This window comes from Lissotriton helveticus, chromosome 8 (assembly GCF_964261635.1).
Source record: "Lissotriton helveticus chromosome 8, aLisHel1.1, whole genome shotgun sequence".
Taxonomy (NCBI): Eukaryota; Metazoa; Chordata; class Amphibia; order Caudata; family Salamandridae; genus Lissotriton; species Lissotriton helveticus.
In genome coordinates this window covers 1,684,439,212-1,684,455,755 of record NC_136069.1, presented here as the reverse complement: position 1 = coordinate 1,684,455,755, position 16,544 = coordinate 1,684,439,212, and the positions used below count along the sequence as shown (strand labels likewise).

Sequence of the window (16,544 nt, the reverse complement as noted above, 5' to 3'; positions counted from 1 at the left end):
TATGAACGTTGCTTGCCACTAACGTTGATTGTGACTCTTAGAAGGGGCAGGGAAGCTAATCCCTTGCAACACAATGCCCCTATTCACCATCGGCTAAAGCTGCAATTATTGACATAGCGGAAAGAAAAAAAGAAGATAAATATGTGGTCTGGAAGAGGGAATGCTATGAGTTTGGTGAACATGGGGGACATCTTCTAGCTGTGCGCACAAGACAGAAAGCAATGAACCAAGGGATTTGCAAGGGATTCATGGGGTGGCTAATTACTGACCTGGAGGGCATACAAGAGGTTTTCCGGGGGTATTATGGGAGGTTCTATAGAGAGAAAAAAGAAGAGGGATAAAACGATAAGGACCTAAGGCATTCACTGAAGTCATTCCCATTTGAAAGACTGGGTGCCGAAAACCAGAATTCCTTGGATGCTCCTCTGTCGTAAAAGAAAATTCCTGCCACAATAAAATGCCTGCCCTCAGGGAAAGTGGTAGGAACAATCAAGATCCCGCTAGAGTTTTCAAAAACGTTCTCCACCCAGCTAGGGGTAGTCCTGCAGTATACAGTCTCGCAGATGCAAGGGGTGCAGCTGGCCCAAGCCTCTTGGTCCTCAGCAAATATATATGTGCTCCTTAAAACTGCAAACCTCCGCAAGAGCTAGGGTCATTCAGGCAGATCACCTTGATTAATAGTGCCATGAAGATACTCTCGAAAGTATTTGCCACACGTCTGTGCCACATTATAGGCAAGGTAGTCAATCCAAGACAGCATGGTTTTATCCCTTGGAAGGGAGCCACAGATCACACTCTTTGCCACACGCTTCTTATCTTTTCATTTATTAAAGGTAAATACACATTTGAGCAACAAACTGGTGCCAGTTTTCAAAGTGTACAAATGTGGGAATTATTGGTCTGTTCAAATCTTTCATCTTGGCTAATCCTAGACATGTTGTTTGTTGCACAGTTTTGTTCAGGAAAATAATTTGTAGTAGTATTAGGCATACTCTAAACACGGCCTCAGTCCCCTGAACATGACAGTTTTTTAGCCGCCAAATAGATTTTAGATCTATTGTGTCCTTTCAAAAAGTCAAAGCCTTGTACAGACAGCTGGGAAAGAAAAGAAGCAGAATATATCAGCTTGGTGTCAGTTAGCATATTTTTCTTTTGCAGGTGATGATGCAAGCCTATAATAATATGAGGCAGGGTCGGATGAATCATACACCGAAAAATAAGCAAACGTCTGTGCAAACGTTTTTGAAATACCACGTGGTGGTGTCAATGTTCCCATTTACGGTAATTTTAAACAGCACTTGAAATACTTGCTTTATGCGGAAAATGATGACCGTAATGCTGAAAGCAAAACATCTCATTATTACTAGATGTACCCTCATTCAATTAATCAAATGGAGACACAGTAGAAATAATGTAGATCTTCTAGCATTTCATGCACTGTATCAATGTCCCAATCATCAGAAACAGTAATAGGGGTAATTACATCATTCAAAGATATTTTGAACAGATATGACATTTGTAAAAGTTTAGTGGAGCCATGCACATCATAGGATACTATATTGAAGACGCTGGAGCCAGAATAGTAGAGTAGATTTATTGTTTGGCTACACAGTTGTGGATTCAAGGAGCACAGACTCCACCAGCCACCACCACAGCTTTAACAGATCCAGTCAGTTGAACAATAACAATCTGAGAACTGAATGATGACTAATCCTAGCAAACTTAAAATAGAGAATGCTTTTCCATGACACCACAAACAAAGGGCAGCATTGAACAGCATGCTCTGCTAATACTACAGATACCCTATCCCAGGCAATCTCATTGGGAACTGGAGCAGCTGAAATGTTCACCAGGGAAAGGTCTCCTCATTCACGGTGTGATGACACGTGTGGCTTGAGAACCAAGCTCTGGGTGATAATCGCGCCGCAAGGCTTTTTGCTGCTTGGGTCTTAAAAAAATCCTTGTCTCTCTTGTCCAAGTGGCACATTGCTGATTGCACTTTGCACGTTCTCGTTCCCCCCGCATTCTTTTAAAACTGGTGCTAAAATAAATTGCTGCTATCTGAGTATTTATAAAACTGTTTTTAGTTGTAGATTTTGTTCAACTGTGTAAACGCTGCTACTTTACCTTGTGTGTCGCCGTCCCCGGTCCGCCACGGCAATCAGTGCCGATTGAGCGGAGGGACAGACGCGACTCCGCCCACACCGGCTGACGCACTTCCGGCCACGGGGTATATTAGATGGTTGATTTGCCGGCCGCGCAGCTCTGGGTGATAATCGCGCCGCAAGGCTTTTTGCTGCTTGGGTCTTAAAAAAATCCTTGTCTCTCTTGTCCAAGTGGCACATTGCTGATTGCACTTTGCACTTTCTCGTTCCCCCGCATTCTTTTAAAACTGGTGCTAAAATAAATTGCTGCTATCTGAGTATTTTAAAAACTGTTTTTAGTTGTAGATTTTGTTCAACTGTGTAAACGCTGCTACTTTACCTTGTGTGTCGCCGTCCCAGGTCCGCCACGGCAATCAGTGCCGATTGAGCGGAGGGACAGACGCGACTCCGCCCACACCGGCTGACGCACTTCCGGCCACGGGGTTTATCAAACCGATGTCTTTCCGGCCGCGCAGCGGAAGCACCAAGGAAAGACCATCTGCGCCCGTCCACGACCAAAACGTGACCGGCACCGGCCAGGATGCCAAAATCAGTAGTGGCGTGTCTTACTGTTGGACGCGAGATGAGCTTATGAATCTCCGCGGCCATGGCTGCTCATCCCCACACCAGATCAACTTGGCGACTACCCTACTCCCTGCTAGTTGCGGGGGTTGCTGGCAGGTTCTAGCTCAGGGGTCTCCACCTTTTCTGTTCTGAGTGATAATTCTGCTCAAGGAAAGTCCTGCCGAGCTATTACCCTATTTTATCACTTTAAAATGCTGATGATAGGTATTTAACATTACACCATGTCCACCCCAAGAACAATTTATCAGTAGTCACCACGCACACATTCCAGATGAAGTTCTCAACAGAATGCTAGGAAAACGTTTTTCAATATTACATGCTTGCAATCAAGTAAAATTCAAATCATCACATGCTGTGTCCCACAAAGGGTACTACCACAGCAGTAAGTCTCCCCAACTCAAACTGAATTATCATTCCGCTAACAACTTTAAATGTGTTTTAGAATTGTAATATTTTGTCTTCATTAGCATATTAGTTTGTAAAAATACACATATTTTTCTATCAAAAACACTTTCCAATTTGAGTAATCAAACTCAATTTTCCAAAAGAAAAACCTTTTCAGAAAAAGCATAATTTTTTTCTTTAAAAATCAAATCAGTTTTCATTGTTAGAAAATACACAGTCCCTAAACCTCAGCTTTTCGTTTTCAGTGAGTACCGCCATGTTCAAAATGCCTCTGATTAACAAATTCCACTTCAAATACCCAGGAATTAAAATCATAGGCCATGCTTGCTCACCATAACACTATTAATGCATCTGCTATGCTAATAATGCCCACCATTAAACCGGGGCTACCACTGTGCCACAGCTGGATGCACAACATATATCAGTTATGGACATTATTATGGGAGAAGCGGGTTGCCACTCTGTCAGGAAGGGCTAAAAGAAAGCCAGTCATGCTCTTAATATGTCAGTGATGCCAGCAAGTATGTAATTACTAGACTTGTATGCCCAAAATAGTCAAGGATTAAAATATTATGGCAATGGCACAATTATACCATGAACTGGCACAATTGCGTCAGAGATAATACTCTTATGATGGAGACCAGCATACATATTCGGCATTCCTTGACACTATGAGTAGCTTTAAGGAACCATCACTGTTTATTAGGGAAGGACACAAAGTCACACACCCACAAAAAAATGAATGTGATGCCTCTAATTTTCTCTGCCCTGGATGCATACTCTCTCCCCTCAGCTCTTTGGTTGATCATGATCCCAACCAACTCATTTTCACTCTAGTTCTTGCAGTCACACACTTTGGTGGGTCAGCCCTGGTTACTGCTGCTACTATTCTTTGATGTCACACACGGTGTGAATGATAGAGCAGGGCATATAACATGGCCAATCTCCTTCCTAGGTAGATTTAAAGAGGATAAAGATGGTTCATGTGACAGACCCATAGGCCAACACCGTGGCCTACACATGCTTCGACACCCTCTGCATACTTCGCAATACCTTTAAATGGATCCCCCTCGAATCCAGGAAGACTGGCACCCATGCACTCACTACCGGAATGCCCTCTAAGTTGGAATCAACAAATCTCTGCTCCACAAACTCCAGACTGTCCAGAATGCTGCAGCCAGACTCGTCCTCAGCATCACACGACAAGACCACATCACCCAGAACCAACAAGACCTCCACTTGCTCCCCTTCAAAAAAAGAGTGACCTTCAAGCTGCTCACACACACCTACAAAGCCCTCCACAATACTGGACCCCAATACCTCAACGAAAGAATCTCCTTCTACACCTCCAAGAGAAACCTCCGCTCTGCTGACCAGGCCTTGGTCGAAAACCCCTGCATCCACAGAACTAGAACAGGAGGCAGATCCTTCTCCTGCATCGCGGCCAAGACCTGGAACAAATGCCCCCTCAGCATCAGACAAAGCCCCACACTGAAAGCATTCAGCAAGAGCCTCAAGACCTGGCTTTTCGAATGACCGGAGCTGCCCAAATGCCCCCCAGCGCTTTGAGACCCTCATGGGTGAGTAGTGCACTCTCTAAATACCTGATTGATAGGCCAACAGAGTGTGTGTTTGAGTGTTATCAAGAGGACTTGCCATTGGTTTGGCTGTCTGTAACTCTTACGGGGATGTATGACATTACAACGCATGCTTTTACCACGCATGCCTTTACATCGCAGTTTTTACAACGCATGCTGTTACAACGCATAGTGTTAAGGGGTGCTGGATAGTGAATACTTTAATTTACTATTCCAACTCAAGTCCCCGTGGATAGTAGGGAAGGTGTTGGATAGTAAATTAAATCTATTCCCTATCCTAGAGCGCCCCCAGCGTTGTAATGACATGCGTTGTAATAGTTGCGTCGTAAAGGCACTGCATGGTAAAAGTTGCGTTGAAAAGGATATTACCCCTCTTACGGGTAATGAAACGAGCAGTGCTGCCTTCTTTAATATATACAGAATCCCTGAGATCAGATTGGTTTGGCCTCACCTCTGAGAGCTACTTTGAGGGTGCTGGTGAGCTACCAGTAGCTCCTGAGCTACTGGTTGGAGACACCTGTTGTAGCTAATTTCACGATGGATAGGAAAAATAGGCTTGCTCAGAAGGCCGAGCTGATGTAAGCTACGCTACAATCAAGGCCTGCCTTATAAACTGTAGGTCGCTATCCAAACACACTGATGATGTCTGGTTAATTTTATCCGATGATATTTGGGATGCTTTGTTCCTGACGGAAACTTGGCTCAATCTGGACACTGTGACAGCAATTACGCTAGCGATCCCTCCAGGCTTTAAGTTATGCCATGTGAATAGAGAAGGAGATAAAAGGGGAGGCGGAGTGGCCATTATATTTAGAGATACATGGGAGTTAGTGTCCTCAGCTCCGGTTGCTGCTCAGGGCATAGAAGGCTTAAACTTTTGTTTAAAACAGACCCCCACGTCTGCTCTTGGGGGAATTCTTATTTACAGACCACCTGATTGCACAGTGGGCCCCTTCATACAATTTGTAACCTAATTGCTCAAAAATCTATACTGTATTCATATTTTGTGGCCCTGGGAGATTTTAATCTGCATGTAAATGACGGAAGTTGCCCCCAGGCATTGCAGTTAATCACATCCTTAGGTGGGGCGAACCTCAAACAATGGGTCTCCTGCCCCACACATGTAGCAGGGAATATCCTGGACTTAGTCTTCTCCAATTGCTCTGACATTGCCATGAAGATGCCTGTCCCCCTGACATGGTCAGATCACTACCTGGTCCCGTTTTCTATTTCTCTACCATACTCAGGGCAAGCTAAAGGAACACGCCTCATGCTCAAAAGAAACTGGAAGAGCTTAACTGAAACAACACTCAACCCCATCTTGCGAGACAACCCTCTCTACCTATCAGCCGATCCAGATACTGATGCAAATTTGTTACATCATTGGATTGCTTCAGCGGTGGAGTCGGTAGCACCAGGAAGAGTGGGGAAATCAAGTAGGTCTTCTCCCACTGCCCCTTGGTTCTCTGCTATCCACCACCTTCAAATGATTCAAAATGCGGCTGCGAGACTGGTCTGCCGGATCCCTTTCCGACAACTTGTCTCTCCGCATCTATACAAACTCCACTGGCTACTAGTGGAAAAAAGAATCATATTTAAGGCCATGACAATGGCCTATCGGGCTCTAAATGGAAACTGCCCGAAGTATCTGAAGGAAAGACTTTGCCCCTAACAACAAAACAGAGAGTTGCGCTCTAACTCCTTTAATTGGCTGCAAACTCTGCGCTTTAAGAAAGCACGACTGGGGGGGGAAGAGCTTTCTCAGTGAAAACAGCTGTACTGTGGAACAACCTCCCGGCCTCACTTCGAAGCGCCGAGTCAGAATTTTGTTTTAAAAAGGCCTTGAAGGACATGGCTCTTCAAGATAGTAGCGGCACAGAACTAATAAGTCGCATTCTTGCTCCTGTCGTTTTTCACCTAGTTTGTTTCTAGCGCCGGGACACCCCTGTGTTTGGGGGTAGCTGTCGCTCTTCTAATAAATTTCAGTATTATTATTATTAAGTTCACCAGTTGCCCCTTGGTTGTCTGAAGCCTTCAGGGAGCACAAGAGTAGGTGCAAGAAGTTGGAACGAAAATGGAGACTGGGGTATTGTGAAAAAATAAAAGCAAACTATAAAGAAGCCTTAAAAGCATTTCATAAGGAGTTAAAATCAGCTAGACGTAATTATATTGCGTCAAGCATTCGAAATGCAAAGCAGTCGAGCAACGAGGTCTTTTAGGTTGTTCAATCCTTTTTTAAGCCAGGGGCACTAGAGATAGAAGTAACTCCATCCCCAGCCCTGAACGGATTGTAAACTATTTTAACGACAAGATCGTAAAGGTCTACGAGTCATTTCGAACCCCTTAGGCCTTTGTGAAAGAGGATAAATCTCCACCCCAGGGGGAGCTACCTAGGCTGTGTGAATTTTCTCCTATCATGCCACAGGATGCCCTAATGGAAATTCTGAGATGCCACTCAGGAGCCCCAGATGATCCATGCCCGCCTAAATTATGGAAGGTGCTTGCGCCCTCTTTGGTTGATGGGCTGCTACATATCTGGAATTCCTCACTGAAAACTGGCACCTTTCCAGATAAATGGAAGCATGCAACGCTTCTCCCACTGAAGAAAAAACAAAATGGAGACCCAGGTGATTTAAAAAACTTGCGCCCTATCTCTCTCCTCCCCGCCCCAGGAAAAATGCAGGAAAAATTGGTTCAACGGCAATTGACGTACTTCATTGAGCAAAATGGGACTCTGCACGACACTCAATCAGGCTTTCGGGCAGGGTTTAGTACAGAGTCTGCTCTACTGGAGGTGGCAGTGTCGATTAGGTGGTCACTGAATTCAGGAGCACCAGAATTACTGGTGCTCCTGGATCTGTCAGCAGCTTTTGATACCGTTGACCACACTATCCTTGGTGAGCGCCTAGAAGAAGCTGGATTGGAGGGAATTGTTCTCACCTGGCTGACTTCCTACTTGAGTGGACGCTCTCAGAAAGTTGCCCTCACGCCATGTGAATCCCAACCAAAGCAACTCTGGTGTGGGGTACCTCAGGGCTCAACACTGAGCCCGTTGCTCTTTAGCATCTACCTAGCTCCTCTGTTCACTATGATTGCCAACTGGGGGGTGAAGGCTATTTCTTATGCTGACGACACCCAGCTGGTTTTCCCTTGTAGACAGCAGACGGTGGATGGTTTCAAAATATTTAAGGGGTGCTTACGCGATATAGCTATTTGGATGAATTCTAATAAACTAAAGCTTAACGCGGAAAAAACAGAGGTTATGTTTTTTGGGCAAGGTAGGGTGCCCGAGGCAGAACTATGGTGGCCGGTGGAAATGGGTACTCCTCCATCCCCGGCCGCCTCTATTCGAAATTTGGGAGTGAAATGGGAAGCAAATCTGACCTTTTCAGCCCAAATACAACAAGTCTCTGCTATCTGTTTTAGTAAGCTAAAAAATCTGCGAAAAATGCTGCACCTGCTACCGGAAGATTGCCGCAAAACAGTCGTACACGCCACAGTCACATCAAGGCTAGATTATGCCAATGCACTGTACCTTGGCCTCCCTAAATATGCTATCCACCACCTTCAAATGATTCGAAATGCGGCTGCGAGAATGGTCTGCCGGATCCCTTTCCGACAACATGTCTCTCCGCATCTATACAAACTCCACTGGCTACCAGTGGAAAAAAGAATCATATTTAAGCCATGACAATGGCCTATCGGGCTCTAAATGGAAACTGCCCGAAGTATCTGAAGGAAAGACTTTGCCCCTACCAACAAAACAGAGAGTTGCGCTCTAACTCCTTTAATTGGTTGCAAACTCTGCGCTTTAAGAAAGCACGACTGGGGGGGAAGAGCTTTCTCAGTGAAAACAGCTGTACTGTGGAACAACCTCCCGGCCTCAATTCGAAGCGCCGAGTCAGAATTTTGTTTTAAAAAGGCCTTGAAGACATGGCTCTTCAAGATAGTAGCGGCACAGAACTAATAAGTCGCATTCTTGCTCCTGTCGTTTTTCACCTAGTTTGTTTCTAGTGCCGGGACACCCCTGTGTTTGGGGGTAGCTGTCGCGCTTCTAATAAATTTCAGTATTATTATTATTAAGTTCACCAGTTGTACTGCAGAGCCTTTTGGGAGATAGCATTTAGGAGCAAGAAAAAGACTGCTACCAAATCAATCCAGAGGAACAGGAAAATTAGCACAACTGTAATCTAAAGTTGTAACCAAGGAGAAACAAAATATGTCCTTTTTAGCCAAAGATAGAAAACACACACTTTCAGCCTGAATGGTAGAGGCAGTGGTGGTGGCAGATCCGATGCATCATCGGAGAAGTCATGAAAGTCAATGAAGTAGCCAGAGGCTGTTCGATCTATTTTTGGCAGCTCAGCAGATTTTGTAGAACTGGGAGAAGACTCGATCTGTGGTACATTGAAGTAGACTGTGTTCTTTTCAAGTTTCCACATTGAAATCTGTGTGTCTGTACTAGTTGACTGTACAGTTGTTGTACTAGTTGCAACAGGTACTCCATTGTTGTTGAGTGTTGTCTCTCACTGGAGAAAGGATGCTTCATTAGTTATTAATGCTTCCATCTGAACTTCCTGTGTGGTAGATAGAGGAGGCAGGTAGCTACCCAGGAGCCCACATGGCTTACTGTTGAGAATTGGTCACATAGTGCGGTTTAATCAGATCAATGGAGTTAAGCCTTTTGTCTTTGTTGCCGGCAAGGGGTGGAAAAATCACAGTACTGGTACCTTCAACAGCCAGGACAGGAACAGGCTCTCTGTAAGATGGCCCAAATTCTTTCTTGTCTACAATTCTTTCCATTACCAGGTCCCCAACCTTTGCAACCAAGGCAGGTCTTGCCAGCAATTCCTTCCCTTCCCCAGTGGTGTTGTGTTTTACTTGAATGTTGCTATGTTCGTCCTGGAAATCATTCATTGTCTGTAAAATAGCCAAATGTTGAGTGATGTCAAATGGTGGTTCTGCCACCACTGTGCTGTGATTGTCAAGGTCTAAGACACCACATCTTTGCTCCAAACAGGATTTCATAGGGAGTTTGATCGCCCAGGGAATTTCTAGACAGGTTAAGGGCACTCTGGACACAATATAGATGATGGACCCAACTGCAGCCTGAGACTAGCACCCTCGCTGTTCAAAACCGCTTTAAGTCCAGATTTTTCCTCTCCACACCAGCATTTTCCTCAGGATGGTAAGGAGATGAAAAACGCAGTCACAACCAAACTTCCCATGGCCTCTTTTTAAGCCCTAGAGCTAAACGCCGGACCGTGGTCGAATGTAATGTGCCAACTGCGAATGCCCTGATGACTTGCAGGTCCTTTATAACAGTTTGTGCGTCAACGAACCACTGTGGACATACCATAGGAATAAAGAGCAGGAGTCCACTGCTACCAAGATGTACTTGTAACCCCCTCTGATGACAGAGGGTCACAGTGGTCCAGGTAAACACAAGACAGAGGCTTGTTTAAAATCAATTGAAGTGTCTGTGGTGGACGTGCCACGGTGGACCCCTTCATATGCTAGCAGATGTAGCATTTAGGGAAAAAGACCTTGGTCTGTTTGTAAAGACAGGGCCACCAGTAACAATGCTGCAATTATGAAATTGTAGCAGCCACCCCTGCATGTGCAGATGCCATATCCTTATGTGCAGCTAGGATTAAACCCATCCTGTGATCTGTGTTTGGTATTACTTTTCCCCCATTACAGGAATGTGAGCATATGGAATGTTTTGTACATCTAACTTGTAGGACTACTTGAGTGGAAAGCCTTTCAGTAAATATATATTGCGCGAAATCGACCCTAAGGTATCAGAGCGCTTTACATGAGCAGCTGTTGCGTTACATAAGTACACATTCATATTTTGTCAGGCACGTGGAGACTAAGTGATTTGCCCCGAATCACAGATTTGAGGTCAACCCCCCTAGCTGTTAGCCTACATCCTCTCCCCATTGTGAGCAGTGGTGACAGTCAAGATTATGTCTCTTTCTATCCTCGTACAGGAACGAGTGATTGGAGCAATCACAGCAGTGCAAACTTGCTTTTGCGACTTCATCAGCCATGGAATTCCCTGCAAAGTGTTTGCCAGGGTGATGGTGACTCAATGTGTGTATTACATGAGTCTGTGGCAAGCAATCTTTCAGCTTTGACACTTGTCCAGAAAGCAGTATGTGCTTGATTGTACAAACCTTTGAGTCTCTTAATCCATTCTGGCTCCAATAATATAGATATTAATTATGAAACTGGACACAGTAAAACTAATTGCACCCAGTAAGTGTGGGGAATTGAGGATCCATGGTTTCTAGTGCCAGTATTAGAGCCTAAATTCGGCCAGCTTTGCCATGCAGTCACCAAGTGACTGCATGTAGGTTTTCTCAGGGTGGAATTCTCCACTGTGCATGCACCCTTTCACACTAATGCATGCTGCTGAGTACTGATGCTTTGTCACAGTGGCAGTCCGGGCAGAACCATAAGTATAAATGAAGTATTCATAGCTTTCTAGGTGCATTATGTCATTAGGCAGAGGGTATTCTTGTTCGTACTGCAGAAAGGCTTTTGTTTGTAGTGTAGAATCAAACTTGTAGTCTACATCTGTTGGGGAGAGCGAGTTAGTCCATTGTATCCATCATGGATGTAGTGCCTTAGCATTTTGAAGGTTTGCTCTGTTGACGGTCTCTAATGTCGGCACTGGGGAAACAACTATGATGCGTTTTCCCTCAGCTAGTGCTGTCTCGCTCACCACAGCAGTCTGTACTGCCGTCAGTATTTCTTCTGTGGGTGCAAAACGCACTGGAGCATTGGTATATAAATGAGATTTATATGCAATTAATAGAAAAAGGACATTGAGATGGGAACTTTTTGATTTTATTAGTTTAAATTTGTAGCCCATGTGAGCAAACCCCATAATTATGCGGTCCACTCTTGCCAAGTGCTCCGAATGGTCATCATCCGTTAAGTAAATGTCATCGACATAGGACAATGTCTGGTCAGCAAAATATTGTACTCTGGCTGAGAACAGCCCAGGGCCATTCTTATCCCTCAGCCCGACGCTGTTCAACGTCTACAGGGCCCCCCTCGCACAAGTAGCCCGCCATCACGACCTCAACATCATCTCCTATGCCGACGACACCCAGCTCATCCTCTCCCTCACCAAGGACCCACACACCACCAAAACAAACCTCCACGAGGTAATGAAGGCCATCGCCGACTGGATGAGGAGCAGCCATCTGAAACTGAACTCGGACAAGACGGAGGTCCTCATTCTCGGACCCACATGGCCGCATTATATTGATTATATATATAATGCAGAAAGAATCAAGCAGGTTACACCAGCATGGCAACAACACACTTTCCATAATTGGATATCAATTTCACGTTATGGGAGTGTCACTATCCATACCAAATACGAGTATGGCCTATCTGGCCCTACATTCTAGGTCACGGCTTGCTGCTTGTACAGGGCCAGTCTTTTTAACCACAAGGCCACTTTTTTCCCTATTTCCGATGACGGTTGTTCTAGTTCCATCCTCATCTGCTCATCCTGGCTCAACGCTGTTCTTGCAAGCATGTACAGCTACTTTCCTGTTCTTTGCTTCTAACCACATCCTTCATCTCTGCAGGTACCACTGCTCTCATGCTCTGGCTCACACTGCAAAGGTCATCCTATGAGCGACACAGTAGTTTTCCTATGCAAGGTAATGCAACATAGTGTATTGTAAATTTCCACTTCAACTGCACTAAGTAATAATGGCCCAAATGGATAAAAGCAAGGTAATCATGCTTAACTAACTCTTTTCCTGCTCACAGATAATCATGAGGTTCACACAAGCAAGATCTTACCAATTCCAGGAGATCCAAATCTTCTGGGGATTCAAGGTGCACATTCACTGTGTGTATCTCAACCCACGCGTTATCTGTGTTTCTGGGGTCATCCAGGTAACCTTTGTACACCTGCAAGGGTCAAATCAACAAATCGTCTGGTGTTACATTGGCAATAACAGACCTAAGGACTGGTTCCTCTGGGACCCCATCTTGTCTCCCCTCCCAAATGGCTCTTCCCACTTAGTGTTCGCCTCTTTCTTTTAGTGTCAGCACAGGCTTTACTGCTTCCAGTCCACTAAGATAACCTTCGGTGCTCTCATCGCTGCATCTTGCCTGTTTGCACTGTAAAATATGCACTTATTGATGGAATCTGCCTGCTTTCATCTAACCATTTGCCATAATCCCAGCATCCTTGCTGCATCTATGGCCTAAACTACTACATTATACTTTTGCGGGTTGCATACAGCATTCCTCTATCTTATTTTGTGGCCTGCGTACTGCTTACCTTCCTCTTCACTTGTGACTTGTATTTGTATATTGCACCAAATGTACTTCCCTCATCGCATGTTCCTACACCCTGCAAGCTTTCATCATCATTTACCATGTTCATGATGTTGCCTCCTTATTTCATCTTGTGTATTTTATTCTTGACTGTAGCCATAATTACTTGTGTTCTTTGATTATACTTGCTGCCACCAAACAACCGAGAGCCATCAAAAGGCATGTTCATGAGTGAGGACGAACATCCTCTGAAAAGCTAGAGGTTCTGAGCCAGGCGTGGCACCTAAGGGCCATGTCATGTCCTTCCTGATATGGAACACAAGCAACTCAGGACTGGTTTCGCCCTAGTTATGGGCTCATCGGCTAGGTACAGCTTACATCTTGTGATACAGTGTGTAGGAACCTGCGTCTGGACATACCTTTCCACGTAGGCCAGGTGTTTTGTCAATTTCTGCTTCTGGTACTAAAACAACTTATTCCTTCCGCAGCAGGGCACTACCACCTGTTGCAGGATCTGAAGATGGTGTCCTGGAGAAAAATAGTGTTGGGGGCTGTTGGAGAAAGGGTAGGAAATATTCCTTGTCTATGCTTTGTAGGACCCAGTGGTTTGAAGTAATAATCTGCCAAGCATGAAGAAAAGAGGATACCCATCCTCCAACTGGCATCATGTGGGCCATCACAGAGTAACTAATGAGATAGTCTAGGTGGAGAGGAGAAAGAAGAGGAGGAGAATGAATGTTGGACTTGTTGACCACATACCTTGCCTCTATTTCTGTCCTGAAGGACCAGAGGGTTCTACTGTGTGTGACTGGCTTCATCTGCACTGAAAGGCTCTGCCAAAGTTCTTGGGTCATTAAAATTAGCAAACCACCTTAGAGTCCCAGAGAGAGATTGGGGGTGTGCTAGAGGGTGCATGGAAAGATGACTGCACCTTAGTGTAGCTCTGCCAGTTGAGCCAAAAATCTGATCAATATCCTTATTCCTTGTGAGGCAAATCAGCCCATCTGGCGAGGCAAGGTGTCGGGAATTGCACTGACGCCGCTCAGAAGGAAGTGAAAACCCTGTGTCACACCTAAAAGCGGCAAAATGAGAGTGAGTTGCAGAGACTGCGGTACAGACAACATGGCGGCCATGACTCTTTGCTGAGGCCTTCGGAAGTGGAACTGCGGGCCGATACTCCTCAGGCCCTGATCACTGCAAGGAGGTGCTTGGGGCGCCGAGGGATAGCCATGGAACAACGGAGCATTGAGAGCGGGCACTGAGCGACCAAGTAGCTGAGGTGCAGAGCCCGCTGAGGGTGGCCGTAATCAGACGCTGCCACTGCGCTTTGACAATAAGGATGGCTGCTAGCCCTGTGAAATTACACGTCGGGAAACGACATGCCGCTGCTGCCGTGATGAAACGGTGTAGCTCACAGTATCGATAAAGTGACGTCCAGCAGCAATTGAAGTGAGGCCTGGGCAGCCCGTCCGCGAGATGCAGACTGCCAAAACGCCTGCGGGGGAGGACGGCTGCCTCGTGGACCACGGGGGACATATAAATTGCTGTGAGGCGCCTGGACTGATTAGTAGCAGCAGAAACAGGCACAGACGCCGGTGAAGGGTCCCCGGTTTCAGGAGGAAACATTTGCCTGCCGGGTGCAACAAAATTGATGCTGCATTGTGTGAATCCTGGCCTTCTTAGATAGCTGGGTTGGCTGTGGTGACAAATAAGAAAAGGACATGGAGGCTACCTGTAGAAACCCCAAAATAAATAGAAATAAATAAAATTAAATCAGACTGCCGTGAAACGGAGCGTCAGGCATGGCTGTAAGCAGAGTGCGGAGGCACCATTTTTCATTTGGTAACCCTGGCCCCCTGCAGCAGTAGCGTACTACTTAGAGGAGAGAGCGTGAACAACAGTGGTCCCATACAGCGTGAGCCAGTGACACATAGAGACAGGTAGCACCCTGGGTGTCAGCAGAGCGTAGCAGCGGCTTTGCTATTGTGCATCGTGCTGTGAGATTGAGATATACAGCCCCAGAGTCAACAGAACAATTTCAGTATTGGAGTTGCTGAAGGTGAGGTGGGAGCTAAAAATTCAGGACATAGTCCAAGTGGCATGCTAATGAAATGTGCTTACTAGCAGATCGAGTGAATACTCATGGGAATGCAACAACTTGAGGCCAGGTGGTGTGAGCCCGCTGAAGCCTAACCTAGTGCGTAAAACATCATAGGTAGTGCTGCAAAGGATTGTAAAAGATGGGCAAACCAAATAAAACGCAGCCACATCACACATTTTAAAGCTAGCAGGCCACAGCAAAAGGCAGCATTGGATTCAGAGGTGGAGACCCTGTCAGATGCCACCCCTGCGTTGGAGTCCACGCTGCATGCGATGCAGCACAGTTTGCAGACAATCGATGGGGAGATTGATGCATTGAATTTGCGGATGGACAATATGGCAGCCAAGTAAGACAAGCAAGTTGCCAGACTGGGAGAGGCGGAGAAACGTGTTTCAGCGGTGGAGGATGGGCTGCATATAGTGTCGGACACAATGTTAAATATGGAATAAGTGCTGGCAGATACACAGGCTAAAAATGAGGATTTGGAGGCAAGGTCTAGAAAAAATAATGTAAGAATAATAGGGATGCCAGCGTCAACACATGTAGACAAAATGGAGCCCTATGTACAGAAGCTTCTGCAAGAGATTTTTGGTACTGATAATCTATCCCCAATGTTGGTAGAAGAATGTGCTCATCATTCACTTGCGGTGCGCTCGAATCCAGGTGCCTCGCCTCGCCCCATAATCGTGAGATTGCTGAATTATCGGGATCGGGACATGATTCTCAGGCTTGCACAAGATAAGGGGCAGATCACACATCAAGGGAACAACCTAGCATTTATCTCGGATTTCACTACTGCGGTGCAAGCTCCTAGGAGGGAGTTCCTACAGACAGAAAAAATACTGCTAGCTGAGGACATTCAATATGCCATGCTATATCCTGTGTGTTTGAAGGTCGGACTGGAAGGGGCATCCAAGAAATTCATAAACCTGTGAGCGGCCATGGAACACGCGAAAAGTCTAAAGAAACGCAGGCGGGAAACTACTGCTGGATTTGAGGAGGAGCACTGAGGTTTGCAGTGTGACAATGGGCTGCAAGGACTGCAAAGAGATTCATGCGGGACTAATATAAAGTTCAGGGCTCCAAGTCTTATATGATGTACACTGGCTGATCAAACAACTAAAGTACGAGCAAGTTGTTGTAAACACTGTAAAAGGGACGAGGGGCAAGAGAATGTGAACTGAAAGTTGTATAATGGTGTTCTCCTACATGCTTTATCGGAGGGACGTGGATGCCTTGTCGGGTTATGGATAAGCTCGACCACCTCCCATTTACAATGGGAGGCTGAGAACACTCTTGTGTTCCAACATGGGAATACCCCATAGGTTTTTATGGGTTAACTGGGTGTTTAGCTGCTCAGTTATCGTAGTGCGGGTTGTCTTTAGCAAGTTGGGG

The 16,544-nt window shown here is 45.7% G+C and overlaps 1 protein-coding gene across 1 annotated transcript in view; it reads right to left on the bottom strand.

Moving 5' to 3' along the window:
- Positions 1-16,544, bottom strand: part of LOC144773624 (transient receptor potential cation channel subfamily M member 2-like) — a 536,579-nt gene that overhangs the window by 10,802 nt on the left and 509,233 nt on the right. The window contains exon 23 of the mRNA XM_078658772.1: positions 12,566-12,676. Coding sequence (XP_078514898.1) covers positions 12,566-12,676 — 111 coding nt within the window. The remainder of the gene's footprint in view (positions 1-12,565; positions 12,677-16,544) is intronic.